Source organism: Jaculus jaculus, chromosome 5 (assembly GCF_020740685.1).
Source record: "Jaculus jaculus isolate mJacJac1 chromosome 5, mJacJac1.mat.Y.cur, whole genome shotgun sequence".
In the NCBI taxonomy this organism is placed as follows: Eukaryota; Metazoa; Chordata; class Mammalia; order Rodentia; family Dipodidae; genus Jaculus; species Jaculus jaculus.
In genome coordinates, this window is record NC_059106.1 from 173,618,542 (window position 1) to 173,632,581 (window position 14,040).

The 14,040-nt window shown below is 49.4% G+C and overlaps 1 protein-coding gene across 1 annotated transcript in view; it reads right to left on the minus strand.

Moving 5' to 3' along the window:
• Plb1 (phospholipase B1) overlaps nt 1-13,239 on the minus strand; it is a 99,060-nt gene extending 85,821 nt beyond the window's left edge. The window contains exons 1-10 of the mRNA XM_045149225.1: nt 13,158-13,239; nt 12,203-12,358; nt 11,994-12,084; nt 11,612-11,663; nt 10,936-11,022; nt 4,376-4,438; nt 3,728-3,807; nt 2,768-2,846; nt 1,702-1,797; nt 446-502 (exon numbers count right to left, since the gene is read on the minus strand). Of these exons, the coding sequence (XP_045005160.1) occupies nt 446-502; nt 1,702-1,797; nt 2,768-2,846; nt 3,728-3,807; nt 4,376-4,438; nt 10,936-11,022; nt 11,612-11,663; nt 11,994-12,084; nt 12,203-12,358; nt 13,158-13,239 (843 nt within the window). The remainder of the gene's footprint in view (nt 1-445; nt 503-1,701; nt 1,798-2,767; nt 2,847-3,727; nt 3,808-4,375; nt 4,439-10,935; nt 11,023-11,611; nt 11,664-11,993; nt 12,085-12,202; nt 12,359-13,157) is intronic.
• Between the last annotated feature and the right edge of the window lie 801 nt (nt 13,240-14,040).

Sequence of the window (14,040 nt, forward strand, 5' to 3'; positions counted from 1 at the left end):
CTAGGCACCACCCTGGTCACCACCCGGGAGCCTGGGCTCGTTCTAGGCACCACCCTGGTCACCACCCGGGAGTCTGGGCTCGTTCTAGGCAACACCCTGGTCACCACCCGGGAGTCTGGGCTCATTCTAGGCACCACCTTGGGCCTTTAAACATGCACAGAACCAAATAAGTGTGAGGAAAGTGGCCAGGACTGCAGGGGGGCCTGCGCCTTGGAGCCTCACCAGAAGTAGGTCTTCCACACAGACCCTGGGCAATGGGCTGGCCTCTGGGAAAAATGGCCCTTGGGGGACCCCTGTCTTGGGAAGGTTGAACCCCTGAGGTTTTGCTGGGCTGGCATCTCCACAAAGTTCTGATGTCCTGCAGCCCCTCTTGAATGCAGCAGGTAGAAGTGCGCTTTGTAGGTTGGTCCCCAGGCTGGTGTGAGTCCCACATCCCCGTACTCACCATACTGTTCCAGAGACTGAGGGCAAGTGTGGTGGAATCCTGGGGCAAAGGCCTCTCCTGAAGGAGAATCACAAAGGAGTTGATGTGCCCCCATGGACATCTCCACACATTGGTGTTGTCCAATGGTGTTGGGGAACCCTGACCATCCAGCTCTGTCCCTCAGCTGTCCACCTCCTCAATAATGCCAACACTTTCAGGAGCACTGTCTGGGGTTAGGGTCTGGAGACCAGCGTTGGCAGTAGGAGGAACACCTGGTTATGCTATCGTGGGTCTTCAAGACTGAACTCAGATCAGGAGCAAGTGACTGCTCGGTGGTCTGAGGAGGCTGGTGAAGGGGGCACGGACGCCAGGACTCTTGGTCTTTCTTATATGTGCATGTGTGTATGCAAGACTGTGTTCATGTGTGTGTAGGTACATGTGTGTGCACACAGGTATGTATGTGCACGTGGATGCCAGAAGTTGAAGTAAAATAACTTTTTCCATTTCTCTCCACCTTATTCTTTAAGACAGAGTCTCTTGTTCAACCTAGAGCTCGCTGACTCAGCCAGGCTAACTAGCTAGTGCAACCCAGGGATCCCCTGTCCCTGCCTCTCCAGTGCTGGGTTACAGGCCAGGTGTCCTTCACTGTACATGCTGGGGGTCCCAGCTCAGGTCCTCATGCTTGGGCAGTAAGCACTCTGCCCTGAGCCATCCCCTGGCCTCTCTTTCTTCTTCTAAACCATGGCAGAAGTATCATGTAAGACACACAGGTACCCCAAGGACGCCCCACAGGCAGGAGATGGCAGATGGGGGGGGGCGGGTGGCGAGTGTTTGCAGACGTAGTCCTGAAGGGTCAGAGGCTGCAGAGCCCATGATTTTTAGTAGGAGTGGCACCAACCTGGTGCTACATGACTCAGCAGTCCCTTGCTCACTGACCTGGGGAGAGAGGTCAAACCACTTTCCTAAGGTCACACAGCTGGCCCGTGCCAGAGGCAAGAGTTGAAGCCAAGCCTTCCTGCCAGAGTCCTGAGTCTTCATCTGGGAGCTGTGTCCCTCTACGAGCCTACTTCATGGACTAGGCAACACTGTGAGGACACCGCATCAGGAAGCGTAGCCACGCTGCGGCATGGCTTCCTAGACTAAGCCTCTGTGTTCAGTGACCTGGGTGAGGCTGGGGTGTCCGTGGAGAAGAGGGTGGGAGAAGGCAGTGGAAGGAGACAGGAGCAGGTGTGGGGCCCGGGGCCCATCACCCCTTGATGCCTGTGCAGCTCACTCACCGAGGGTGACAGCTCATAGAAGAAAGGCTGGACAACCACCGCGAAGGACTCCTGGTTGTTGAGCCTGCTGGCAGCCAGAAGCCCCTCCCAGGCTTCCTGAGGGAGGAGCAGAGAGCCCGCTACAGTCGCCAAGCCCACCGGGCACCGTCGCTCTGACCCACCACCAGGCATGGCGTGTGATCATCGAGCACGATTTGGAAGCTCCCCCTTTGCTTCTCACTTCTCACTTTAGGGCTTATGAGGACCCCAGCTGAGTTCTCACTTGGCTCAGAAATCCTAGCATCAGAGAACTGTGGGCAGAGAGACCCGGAGACTATTCTCTGGAAACTCTAGAAGGCCAAGGCAGCCTGTGTGCCACAGGACCGCATGCGCTGCTCAGGCCAGGCGTGTGCCATGAGCCCCTCGGAAGACAGTCATTTCCAGACTGAGCAGGGTCATACAGCTGGTCTTACAGCGTGACTTCTTTCTCCTCTCAGCACCGGGGATTAAACTAAGAACCTCATGCCTGCTAGGCAGGCCCTCTACCACTGAGGCACACCCCCTAGGTACTTAGAGTTTTCTTAAACGCAGATCACCATGTGAACACGTGTCTGGAAGCTGCGTGCCAATCAGAACAGTGGTTTCCACTGAGCCCTTCTCTACTCCTCCGGGATCCCTCTGGTCCGCTAGAATGCACCTCTTCAGGAATCTTAACTTGCCTCTGGACTATGTAGTCTGAGGTACAGAGACCTCCTGGGTAAATCCAGAACGCCAGCCGCAGATGTGGCAGGGTGAGCAAGCACGACAAAAAGTATCTCAGAACCGGTGTGCACGAGCGCCCGGCTACTTATTGCCGAGAGAGTCATCACGCCCCCCACCCCCATAGAGAGTCAGCACGCCCCCCACCCCCACATAGCACGGAGGAGCATGGGCTCACCACGGGGAAATGCAGTGAGAGCAGCTCTGTCCGCTCCTCACAATCCCAAGTCCAGCTGCGTGCTTAGAGAGCAAGCCGACCTCACCCCCGCCATGACCATTCCCCTTCATGCCCCCGCCCCTGTGAGCGGTGTCCCGGGGCCCAGCTCACCTGATAGGACCACTGCATGACAGCCTGGGAGAGCTTCGAGGTCTCTCGTGAGCAGTTGCAGAGGCCCGATGCGAGGGTGCTGTAGGTCAAAGTGAGCAGGAAGTGACTGAGCTGGTGAGGGAGGGGTCCTCCCACATCTCAGGGTCCTCTGGTGGGGAGAGGGACTGGTAGAGCCTGGGAGTTGCTTAGGGAGCGGGGAAGGAGAAATTGCAGGAGAATGGAGGCAAATACCTCATCGTGTGAAGGCTGGGGTGGCGGGCCTCGGGGAGCTTGTCCCCAGGGTCAGGGAAGTCCTCTGGCAATGCTTTCCTTCCACGTCCTGAGACACCTCTCTCCCACTTTCTCCTCACCTCTGACACCCACATCCCATTCTTCTCCCCCAGCCTCCCCCTTTTCTCCCTTTCTCTCCAAAGCTCCCTTCTCCTCAGGCAGCACCCGTCTTTCTTCTCAGCTGTCCACAACCTGACTCTTCTCATACGAACGTCTTTCCCAAGTTCAAAGCCATTCTTAGCATAAACCAGAAAGTGTAAATCTTATGAAAAAATTCAGAATATATGGAAATCAAGTTCTGAGATGCGAAAATACATTTAGGCAACATTTAAAAAAAAATCTAATTTCCAGAAGTCACTTGATTCCGAGACGCTTTGCATCTAACCTGCATTTTCAACTCTCAGATAAACTTGGGGTGGGGGTGGACTCTGGCACTGCATCACCCAAACTAAATACTCCACCCTTCACCTGGGTCTCCCAAACAACGCTCGGTAGTAGAGACTGCGACCCCAATTCTACCCAAATCTGCCACTGGCCAGTGTGGTGTGTGAGCTCGCATAGCTATCGAGCTCTCCGACCTTCACTCCTGGCTCGTCTCGTGGGCTGGATGGATGTGGACTGCCCACGCGGTGCTGGCATATGACGCCCACACAGACGGTATCAGCCCCGTTCTGTGTTCCCGTGTTTTACCTGAACCCAGTCCCTTGATGCCAGTGAGACACAGTCACAATCTCAGGGAGCTCCACCAGGTTCACAAATGCTCTGGGTACCTAGGGCACACAAGGGGTTGGGCGGTGAACATTTGCCAAGTTGTTATGGCTGCCGAGGGGCTCCCTGGAGGTATTTGGTTGAACGTAGTACAGAGCTGCCACCCTACGACCATATATCCCAGAACATGCCCCCACCTCTCTCATGGTGGGCAGGCAGCCTAGTGGAGCCCAGCTTTCAGGAGAACAGAGAGCACAGGGGAAGACAAGAACCATGGCCCTGTTCTTAGGCTCTCAGAACCTATAGCTTCTAGAAAGGGCCTATGGGTTCCCCAGAACTGGCTGTGGTCACCCCAGACTCTGGAAAGAGCAGCCGCAGGAGACAGCAGCGCCTCCTAGTCCCTTGAGAGCAATCAAGCCTGAGACTTGTCCTTTCACAGGGTAGGAGATGGGGTCCTGGGAGCACCCCCTGCCCGAGCGGCTGACTCTCCACAGCAGAAACCCATTTTCCTCACCCTGCAACATGCCATGCCACTGAGGGCTGACCGATCCCACCCTCAGAAGGACTGTTGGAGGCATCCTAAGGATGCTTGCCCCGGGGCCCAAGGGACCTGTGGAAGCACCACCTTACCTCCTGGCGCAGGTAGTCCAGTATCCCATTCAGCTTGTCCATGCGTCGCATCAGGTACCTTTTCTGCGAGAGAAGAACCTCCTAAGGGAGGGTGGTAGCAGAGGGACATGAGCTCCAGGGACCCCAGGGGTAGGCTGGCCCCACAGAGAGGCCATGGGCACAGGCCTGACGGATACCCTGCTTCCCACAGGGGTACAGTCCTCAGTGCTGCTGCTTCTGTGAACCATTCTCTTTCTCCAACCAAAGAAAAATTGGCCTCCCACCACAGGAGAAGTTTCATGTCAAGAAAGGACAAACTGGAGGTAGGAGGAAGGTCAGAAACACTTCTGGGGTCTGATACTCCCAATAAAGGGCGAGAGACTTACTCCCCGGCCGAGGGAGTTGTTTTGATCGAAGCAAAAGCCTGTCTGAAGAGGGAGCACAACCAGCCACAGAAAGAGCTCCAGGCCGACTGGGCACCGCCACAGGTTTGGGCTGAGCACCCGTTCTCTGACATGTTGGGACCAGGAGAGATTCAGTTTTCAGGTATAGGAATATTTGCATAGACATTGCCAACTGAACATTCATAATCCAAAAGTTCAAAATCTGAAGTGCTCCAAAAATTTTAGAGTTTGGAGCATTTTGGATTTCAAATCAGAAATGTTCAAGCTATATTATTTGTCCTTTGGCTTCATGTCTCCGCCACCCCCCCGCCCCCCACCCCGCACATTTTTCCCAAGTGAGAGAGAGGGTATGAGAAGGCCCGTCACCAGGATATGTAAATCCATCCACTACACACCTCAGCATACATACCTTCTCCTTCCTTAAAGATAATGAAAATGAGAGAGTGCAAACACTCTAAATTGGACCATTGGTTACTATTTCTATGCAAAAAAAATTACAAGGAGAGAAACTCCTTAGCTGGCTGCAGATTGCCTGTCCCCTGAAGCAACTTGGCACAGACAGCAAGACAAGGAAGGCCGAGGAGCTGTTTTGTTTCCTGGGGAGACACAGGCAGGGATCTGGAGACAGCTGCCAATCACCCAGTGGAGACTGCAGTGAGGGCAGCCTGCCACTCACAGAACCGGAGGAAGTGGCATGGCCTGTCTCTCTCTTGTCAGGCCCTGCTTTGATGTGAGGTTGGCCCCTGGGCTGCCAATCCAGCCAGTGTTATGTGCAATGGTCAGTTTTAAAGCCTGTCTAGTTTCTTTTGTCTGGTCTCTCCTCAGGGCTGACACTGAACATCCCACTTTCCCTCCTGAAGGAACTCAGTCCAGAAACGCCCTGCTGCTGGTCTGCCCCACACTCAGGACGTTTATCTTTCCTTGAAGGCCCAAGGGAGCCTGGGTACGCCTTGAGTATGAATCATGCTTTAGAAACCCCTGGGTCATCTGGGCATGCTGGTGCAAGCCTTTAAAGACTTTAAAAAATATTTTATTTTTTTATTTATTAGAGGAAGAGGGGGGGAGAGAATGAGCATGCAGCACCTCTGCAAACTAACTCCAGATGCTTGTGCCACCTTGTGTATCTTGCTTTATGTGGGTACTAGGGAATTGAACCTAGGTCCTTTGGCTTTGTTGGCAAGCATTTTAACTCCTAAGCCTTACCTCCAGCCCTGATGCAAGGTTTTTTTGTTTTGTTTTGATTTTTTTTTTTTTTTTTTTTTTGGTTTTTCAAAGTAGGGTTTCACTCTAGCTCAGGCTGACCTGGAATTCACTATGTAGTCTCTGGGTGGTCTCAAACTCACAGTGATCCTCCTACCTCTGCCTCCTGAGTGCTGGGATTAAAGGCATGCTCCACCACCCCTGGCTTGGCACAAGCTTTTAACTCCAGTATTTGGGAGACTGAGGTAGGAGGATTGTCTTAAATTCTAGGCCAGCCTGGAATTAAAGAATGAGTTTCAGGGTCAGCCTGGACTAGAATGAAATACTACCTTGAAAAAAAAAAAGGAAAGGAAAAGAGAAACCCCTGGGTTCACAAGGTCACATTGCAGGTACTAAACGGTACCTGGGAAGAGGCTTGTTTGTCCTAATGAACTTGAACAACTTGCACGTATCTTTTCCACTCAGATTCAGAAGAGTATCTATTATTAAACCCACACCAGAGCCCAGACTTGACTCCTCATGAATCCCTTCTTGGGATTCTCTCCAAGGAGGATGATGGTTGAGTCAGAAGACAGGGATACGCACAGGTTTCTTAATCACATGACAGTGCACCTGCCAAATGCTGGCACCTGTTTCCGGTGGCATTTGCAACAAGCTAGTGTCTATGTCTCCGTGGCATCCCCCTTTCTTTCTCTTCTGATGTCTTTCTTATCGTAGTCATTAGTGAAGCTAAACTTTCCCTAGGTCCGAAGAGCATCCTGCGTCACTGCTGTGAGCCAGGTCACCACTGACCACTGAGGACAAGACATTGCTGCTGCATAGCAGACAGGCCCCAAACTCACTCTTGTAACTCTGGAGAGGCCCCTAAAGAACAACTGGGGACTAGGTCCTTACCTGTCCTCACTAAAAAAGCTCAAGATTCCCCAAAGAGAGTTTGGTCTCCTAGGGCTGGCCAGGTCAACATGTCATCTTAACAGTAAAATGGTTTTCCTCATGTGTACTTTCAGCTCAACATGACCTATGAGAGCCAGGACTGCTCTGTGAAGTCAGTTTTGGAGCCTGACTGTCTAGCCTTGTCCAAACTCTGGGCTTCATATCCACACACATGTACAACACATCACGTGCATATGAACATGCATATACACATGTACGCCACACACATATAAAAAAACCCCAACAAATTGAAGTATGAGGTTCTAAGTGTAAATAAACTCTAGCCTCAGGTATCAGCATAATTATATCTTTAGATAATTTTGCATATTGATAAAAAACATTGACTTGATACCAAGTGGCAGAATTATTCTAGGGATGGCTGTTCTCAGGCATGAGTGGTAAAGAAAATGAGTCGAGTTAATTTGGATAATTAAGCAGATCCAGCTAAAGCTTAAAAGTGACTAGCTATAGCAATGCACATATGTAATTTCAGTACTTAGGAGGCTGAGGTGAAAAAATCTTGACTTTGAAGTCAGCTTGGGCTACATGAGGCTCTGTGACCAATAAATAAATAAAGTCAGCAACAGCAACATTAAATGAGACATTTCTATCACATCCTCCAAGATTCAGAGTCCACTGTGGAAGAGAGGGTAGGAAGAATGTAAGAGCCAAAGGATGAGGAGGAGTGCTTTGGGTACAAAGTGACAGGTGCACCGTGACCGCATGGCAGCTATCATTCCCCGCACAAGACCTACGTAGTACTGGGCCTAAGACCGTGTGTCATGGATGATGACATGGATACCGTCAGCACCCCGCATGGGCGATGGAAGAGGGCAAAGAAAGGACATTAAAATAGAAGAGGGGATAGTTGGAAAGAAGAAGGGACTCAGTGGAGAAGAGATGAGGAAGCAGATGAAAGAAGTATTAGGAGGATATTACGATCATTACACACACACACACACACACACATGAAAATTGTCAATAGGAAGATCTTAAGGCCTGGCATGGTGGCTCACGCCTTTAATGCCAGCACTTGGGAGGCGGAGGTAGGTGGATCACCATGAGTTCAAGGACGCCCTGAGATTACATAGTGACTTCCAGGTCAGCCTGGGCTAGAGTGAGATCCTACATTGAAAAACCAAAAAACAAAACAAAACAAAAAAACACATTAGGAAAGCAAGCAGAGGGCTGAAGAGATGGCTTAGCAGTTAGTTTCATGAATCCATTGTCTTCTCCCTTCATGGTATGGACTAGAATACTTCATAGTTTATTCCATTCCTCTTTCAGTCGTCAATTTTTGTTGCAATCCTTCCAGCTGATATTTTTGGACTCATTAATGTACTTCCACCCACAATTTGAAAATCACTGTACTATAAAAATATACACATTTAAACAAATGAGCAAGGTTGCATGCTGTAGCATTGTTTAAAATAGTAAAATGCTGGGCTAGAGAGATGGCTTAGCATTTAAGGGGCTTGCCTGCAAAGCCTAAGGACTCATGTCCAACTCTCCAGGTCCCACGTAAGCCAGATGCACAGTGATGCAAGTACGCAAGGCCTCACATGTGCACAAGGGGATGCATGCATCTGCAATTTGATTTCAGTGGCTGAGGCCTTGGTGCACCAATTCTCTTTCTCACTCTCACTTTGCATAAGAAAAAGGCAGTCTGTTGGGCTTGCTTCACAAAAAAAAAATAGTGCAGGGCATGGTGGCAAACACCTTTAACTCCAGCACTTAGGAGGCAGAGGTAGGAGAATAGCCATGAGTTCGAGGCCACCCTGAGACTACACAGCGAATTCCAGGTCAGCCTGGGCTACAGTGAGACCCTACCTTGGGAAAAAAAAAAAAATGAAAAGCTTAAAATACCTAAGTAGCCATCAATAGGCTAATAGTGAAATAAGATGCAAGAAACTCAAGTGTTCAAGTAGAACTCAATCCAGACAAATCAACATGGTGGGTCTTTAAAATATTTGGTAAGTGAAGCGTGCACACTGTATACTTATGCTTATGTGTGAAGCGTGCACACTGCACACTTATGTATGTAACTATACGTTCCAGATGGGATCCCAGCAAACGAAAAGCTTGTGCCAAAAAAAGGAAATGGCAGGTGGGGGAAGAGCCTAAGGTAGGAAAGAACCTTGGCTAGCTATTCATCTGACAGGGGATTAACATATAGAATTAATATATAAAGCATTCAAAAAATTAAACACCAAAAGAACAAATAATCTAATCAATAAATGGCCAAATGAATTGAGTAGACAGTTCTGAAGAGCACAGTAAATGCATTAAGATGTTCAGTCTCAAGCTGGCCATGGTGGCTCATGCCTTAATCCCAGCACTTGAGAAGCAGAGTTAGGAGGATTGCCATGAGTTCGAGGCTACCCTGAGAAATCCAGGTCAGCCTGAGCTAGAGTAAGACCTTACCTGGAAAAACAAAGCAAAACAAAAGTTCAATACCCTTAGCCCTCAGGGAAATGCAAATCAAAACTCATTGAAATTTATCTCATCCCAGAAAACAAATAACAAGGTGGGCGTAGTGGCGCACGCCTTGAATCCAAGCACTCAGTAGGCAGAGGTAGGAGGATTGCTGTGAGTTTGAGGCCACCCTGGGACTACATAGTGAATTCCAGGCCAGCCTGGACTAGAGTGAGTCCCTACCTCAACAAACAAACAAACAAACAAAAACTGAAACAAAAAAGAAAAGAAAAACAACAACAAGTGCTGATGAGGATGGGATAAAAGAAGCCTCATACATGGCTGATGGCAATGTGAGTCCGGACACTACAGAAACCCACAGAAGAATCTTCAAAAAAGCTGAAGATAGAGCCACCATAGGAGTACACAGCTATATCACGCCTGCGTGTATACCAAGGGGTTCCGAGTCAGAATACAACAGCAATACCTGCACATCCGCGTTCATCTCAGCTATCCCAAAATAGCCAAGATATGTAGCAGCTCAACTGTCCATCATAGACAGACGAACAGACAAGCAAAATGTGATATACACATGCAATGGACTACCATTCATCCACAAAGAAGGAGACTGGGTCATTCGTATGAAAATGGAGATCAACAGGTGACTCTCCTGTGTGGAATCCAGGTTTAAAAGAAAACGATGAGGACCGGGCATGGTGGCGCACACCTTTAATCCCAGCACTCGGGAGGTAGAGGTAGGATTGCCATGAGTTCAAGGCCACCCTGAGACTACATACTGAATTCCAGGTCAGCCTGGGTTAGAGAGAGACCCTACCTTGGAAAATAAAACAAAACAAAACAAAAAAGAAAAGAAAACAATGAGAAAGCAGGAGGGCTATTTGGGAAGAGAAAATCAGAAAGGCCAACATGCTTGGGGAGAGGAGAAAGGCAATGAGTGGGGAAAATGTAATCAAAGTCGTTTACACTCATGTATGACAATGGAATTCACTATTTTGTCCAATGAACATATACTAATACAAATATTTTAAAACATACTTGTAGGGCTGGAGAGATGGCTTAGCAGTTAAGGCATTTGCCTACAAAGCCAAAGGACCTGAGTTTGATTCCTCAGGATCCATGTAAGCCAGATACACAAGGGGAAAATGCATCTGGAGTTCGTTTGCAGTGGCTGGTGGCCTTGGCGTGCCCATTTTCTCTCTCTCTCTTTCTGTCTCTCTCTCTCTCTTTCGCTCTCACTCTCTCAAATAAATAAATAATTCAAAAGTACACTTGTAACATTTATAAATATATAACATCATGTATGACATTACACAATATTTATACCACTGAACTATACACAGAAAAAATGGTTAAGATGGTCAATTTTATGTTATATGCATTTCACCACAATAAAAGTACTAGAGAACAAAACAAAGCTAGTACAATACTTCTATCATGTCTGTTTCCTTGGACATCTTCCCATCCATCCCCAAATCCCATGCACTCATCCATCCATCCTACTTTGGAAGCAGACAGCCTCAGCTCCACCCAGGTGGAAGCACTCTGCATGTTCACTACTGATCTTGCACCAGAGCTTGCAGTCCCTCAGCCTCCCAGCCTGCAGCTTACCTGCTGAGCAGAGGGACACAGGTGACACTGGCTTGTGTTGCTGAAGAACACGTTGATAAGTTTCCAGTCATGTTGAAAGTCAAGTTGCTAAATCATCACATAAAAGAGATATAGTCAGACTTTAAGCCCAAAGGATTTTTCCCATAACTTTCAGTTTCATATACTCACTACCTTATAATCACTTTTATGGATTTTGTTTTGTTTTTATTTGCTTTGGGTTTTTAAAAGATATGTTTGTTTATTTGAGAGAGACACAAAGAGAGAGAGTATGGGTGCTTTAGTGCCTCCTTCCACTGCAAACGAACTCTAGACCCAGGCACCAACTTGTGCATCTGGCTTTATGTGGGTACCTGGGAATTGAACCTGGGCCATCAGGCTTTGCAAGTAAGTGCTTTTAACTGCTGAGCTATCGCTGCAGACCCACTGTTCTTTTTTGTTGTTGTTGTTGTTGTGTTTGCTTTTTGGAGCAGGATCTCATGCAGCCCAGGCTGGTTTCCAGTTTGTTATGTAGGTAAGGCTGGCCCTGAACTTCTGATCCTTCTCCCAAATGCTGCAATTACAGGCATGAGCCGTCATGCCTGGGTTGGATTGTTTGTGTCAGAAGAAGTATTTAGTGAGAGTCTGAGGAGGAGTGGCTGTTCTGGAAGGCAGTCCAGCAGCATGGGCAGACTCTTACCGGGTGCTCTTTCAAGCTTCTCACTAGCTCTTTAGCCTGAATCCACAAGTCTCTGTGCAGAGGGAGAGGAGTGAGAAGAAAAATCAGTAGCATACTATTCTCGTTAAGAGATTCAGGAAGCTGCCCCCTCCCACACCCCAGCTGCCGCTCTCAGAGCTCCATGCTACCCTTAAGCAGATTTGACCTGGTATGTACAATGAGGTCCATCAGCCAAACTGAAATCAGCACGGTTGTGGGGGGGGGGTATTTTTGGCACTGACTTAGTGAAGACCTCCATTTTAAACCCCTTTGACCTTTGCCATTCCCCCCTAAATCCTCCTGTTTACATATCCAAGACCAGCAGGAGCACGCAACCCAGAGAGAGAGGGTGGGGGAAACTTACTCAGCAGGGCTGCGGGCAACAGCACTCCGCCCAGAGGGGCACATGGGCATCAGAACAGAAGGGTTGAAATGTACGATGATGTCTGAAAGGACTAACGAGAGAGCCAGAGGTCACCCTTAGTGTCCCCCAAGATGAAGCACCGCAGCCCCAGCCCCCACTGCAAGGCACAGCTTTCACACCCTGCCTCGGTCTATGGGGTATGAGGTCACCTCCATGGCAGATCCTACAAGTGAGTTGAGCTAAAAATGAGTACTTGTCTAGGCAGGCCAGGCCCAGGGCTAAGTGCTCTGCAGGCAGTCCCTCATTTATTCCCGGGGTAACCAAGAGAAGCCGAGCAAGCTGCCCATGATGCTTGATGGATGCTGCTGGGATTGGAACCAGACCTCTGGGCTGCCTTCCAGTCCCCCCTGCTCCTTCTGAGAGTGACAGTGGGGCGGGAATGCTCCGGGGAACACACAGAGAACACGTCACAGAGCTGACAGCCAGAGGACTGCTAAAAATAGTGCTGTCAGCAACAGTTAAGTTGTGTCTTGCTCCTGAGAAAGGAGAGGGCAGAGCAGGGAGGGAGAGTGTCATGGAGAGAAGAGCCTCTTTCCCCAGTTCTCTTTCTTTTTGCTCCCATCTAAAAGAGTCTCAGGGTTTCATCCAAGGCGCATCCAGAAGGCAGCTAGAAAGGCTCACTGTACGGACACTGGGCAGGGACAAATGGAAGAGCTGGGCTGGATGTTAGAAGACTGGCTACTTGTCTTAGTGACCTGGGCAGCCATCTGACTCATGTGGTTCAGTTTGGGGCACCCTAAGCGCAGGCTGAAGAGCTTGCAAGAGCCCATGCACTTCTGTGGAAAATGCAAAGCTGAGGCATGACCTGAATGGCGTGCATACACGTGTGGAGACTGTCATCCCTCATGTGAGGCTGGTCTGCAAGGACCCATGACAACACACAGATGTTTGGTAGTAAGCCATGAAAGGAGAAGTGCTTTTCAAATGAAAGGAATTTGTATCATACTGCTTCTCTGAGATAACCTGAGAGCTTTTCTCATAAGCTTGCTTGTTATTTTGCCTTGTCTGTTGAGCTTCTGCTCTACACTTCCTGCCTCTCTCAGAGTTCCTTGGCAGTCATATGGACAGAACAAAGAATAGGATTGTGAGGCTGAAGCCACTTACTGAGCACATAACTTTGGAAGAGTCCACTTATCTCAACACTCAGTTTCTCCATGTGCAAAATGGCCATCCTGGGCAAGGGCATGCTCGACATGGAGGTCTCTAAGGTGCTAGACGGTTCTAAAGCTCTGTATTAGGAAGGCTGTGGGCTGACCAGAGGCCAGCACCATCATATGCTGAATGGGCTTGGAGATCTCTGGAACACTTCCTCCTGGAAAGACTGGTCCCTCCTGTGTACCTCTCCTCCCCACCAGGAAGCCATCAAATGACTCCGGTGGCCCTGAGGGTGTCAGGGGTAAGATCTGCCCTCCCTACTGGTTCCGCTGATCCTCTGGTCAGCTGGGATTCCTGGTCACTGGGTGTCTAAAGAGAAGCGATTAGATTTGGCAGTGGGTGTGTGAGGAGGAAGCAACAGAGTGACATTTGTGGCTTCAGGGTCTACAGTGCAAATCTGGTTCCCAAATATCCCCAAATAGACCACTTTGTTTCATCTCTCCTACCATTTCAAGGTCAACAAGGACAGGTCTAGTCACAGCTGTGACATCCACCAAAGGCAGTGAGCATTTGACTCCTTCCTAGGAGACATTGCCACCTTAGCAACCAGTCTGTTCACCTGTCAATTAGGTGACAGAAAGCCGGACAGCCGGTATCAACTTTCCCTGCTGGTTATGAGTGAAGGAGAGACAGGATCCTTTGCACCCTTGTCCTTTCTAGGGGTCTAACATGCTACAGTGCCTGGGTGTCAGTTCCCTGGCTGTATTGGCAGGGCACCAGCCACTCCCTTTGTTCACTACTGTGGTGGGATGTCAGCTCAGCCAAGCACTGTGGGGTGTGTGTGTGTGTGCGTGTGTGTGTTAGCCCAGGCTGACCTGGAATTCACTACGTA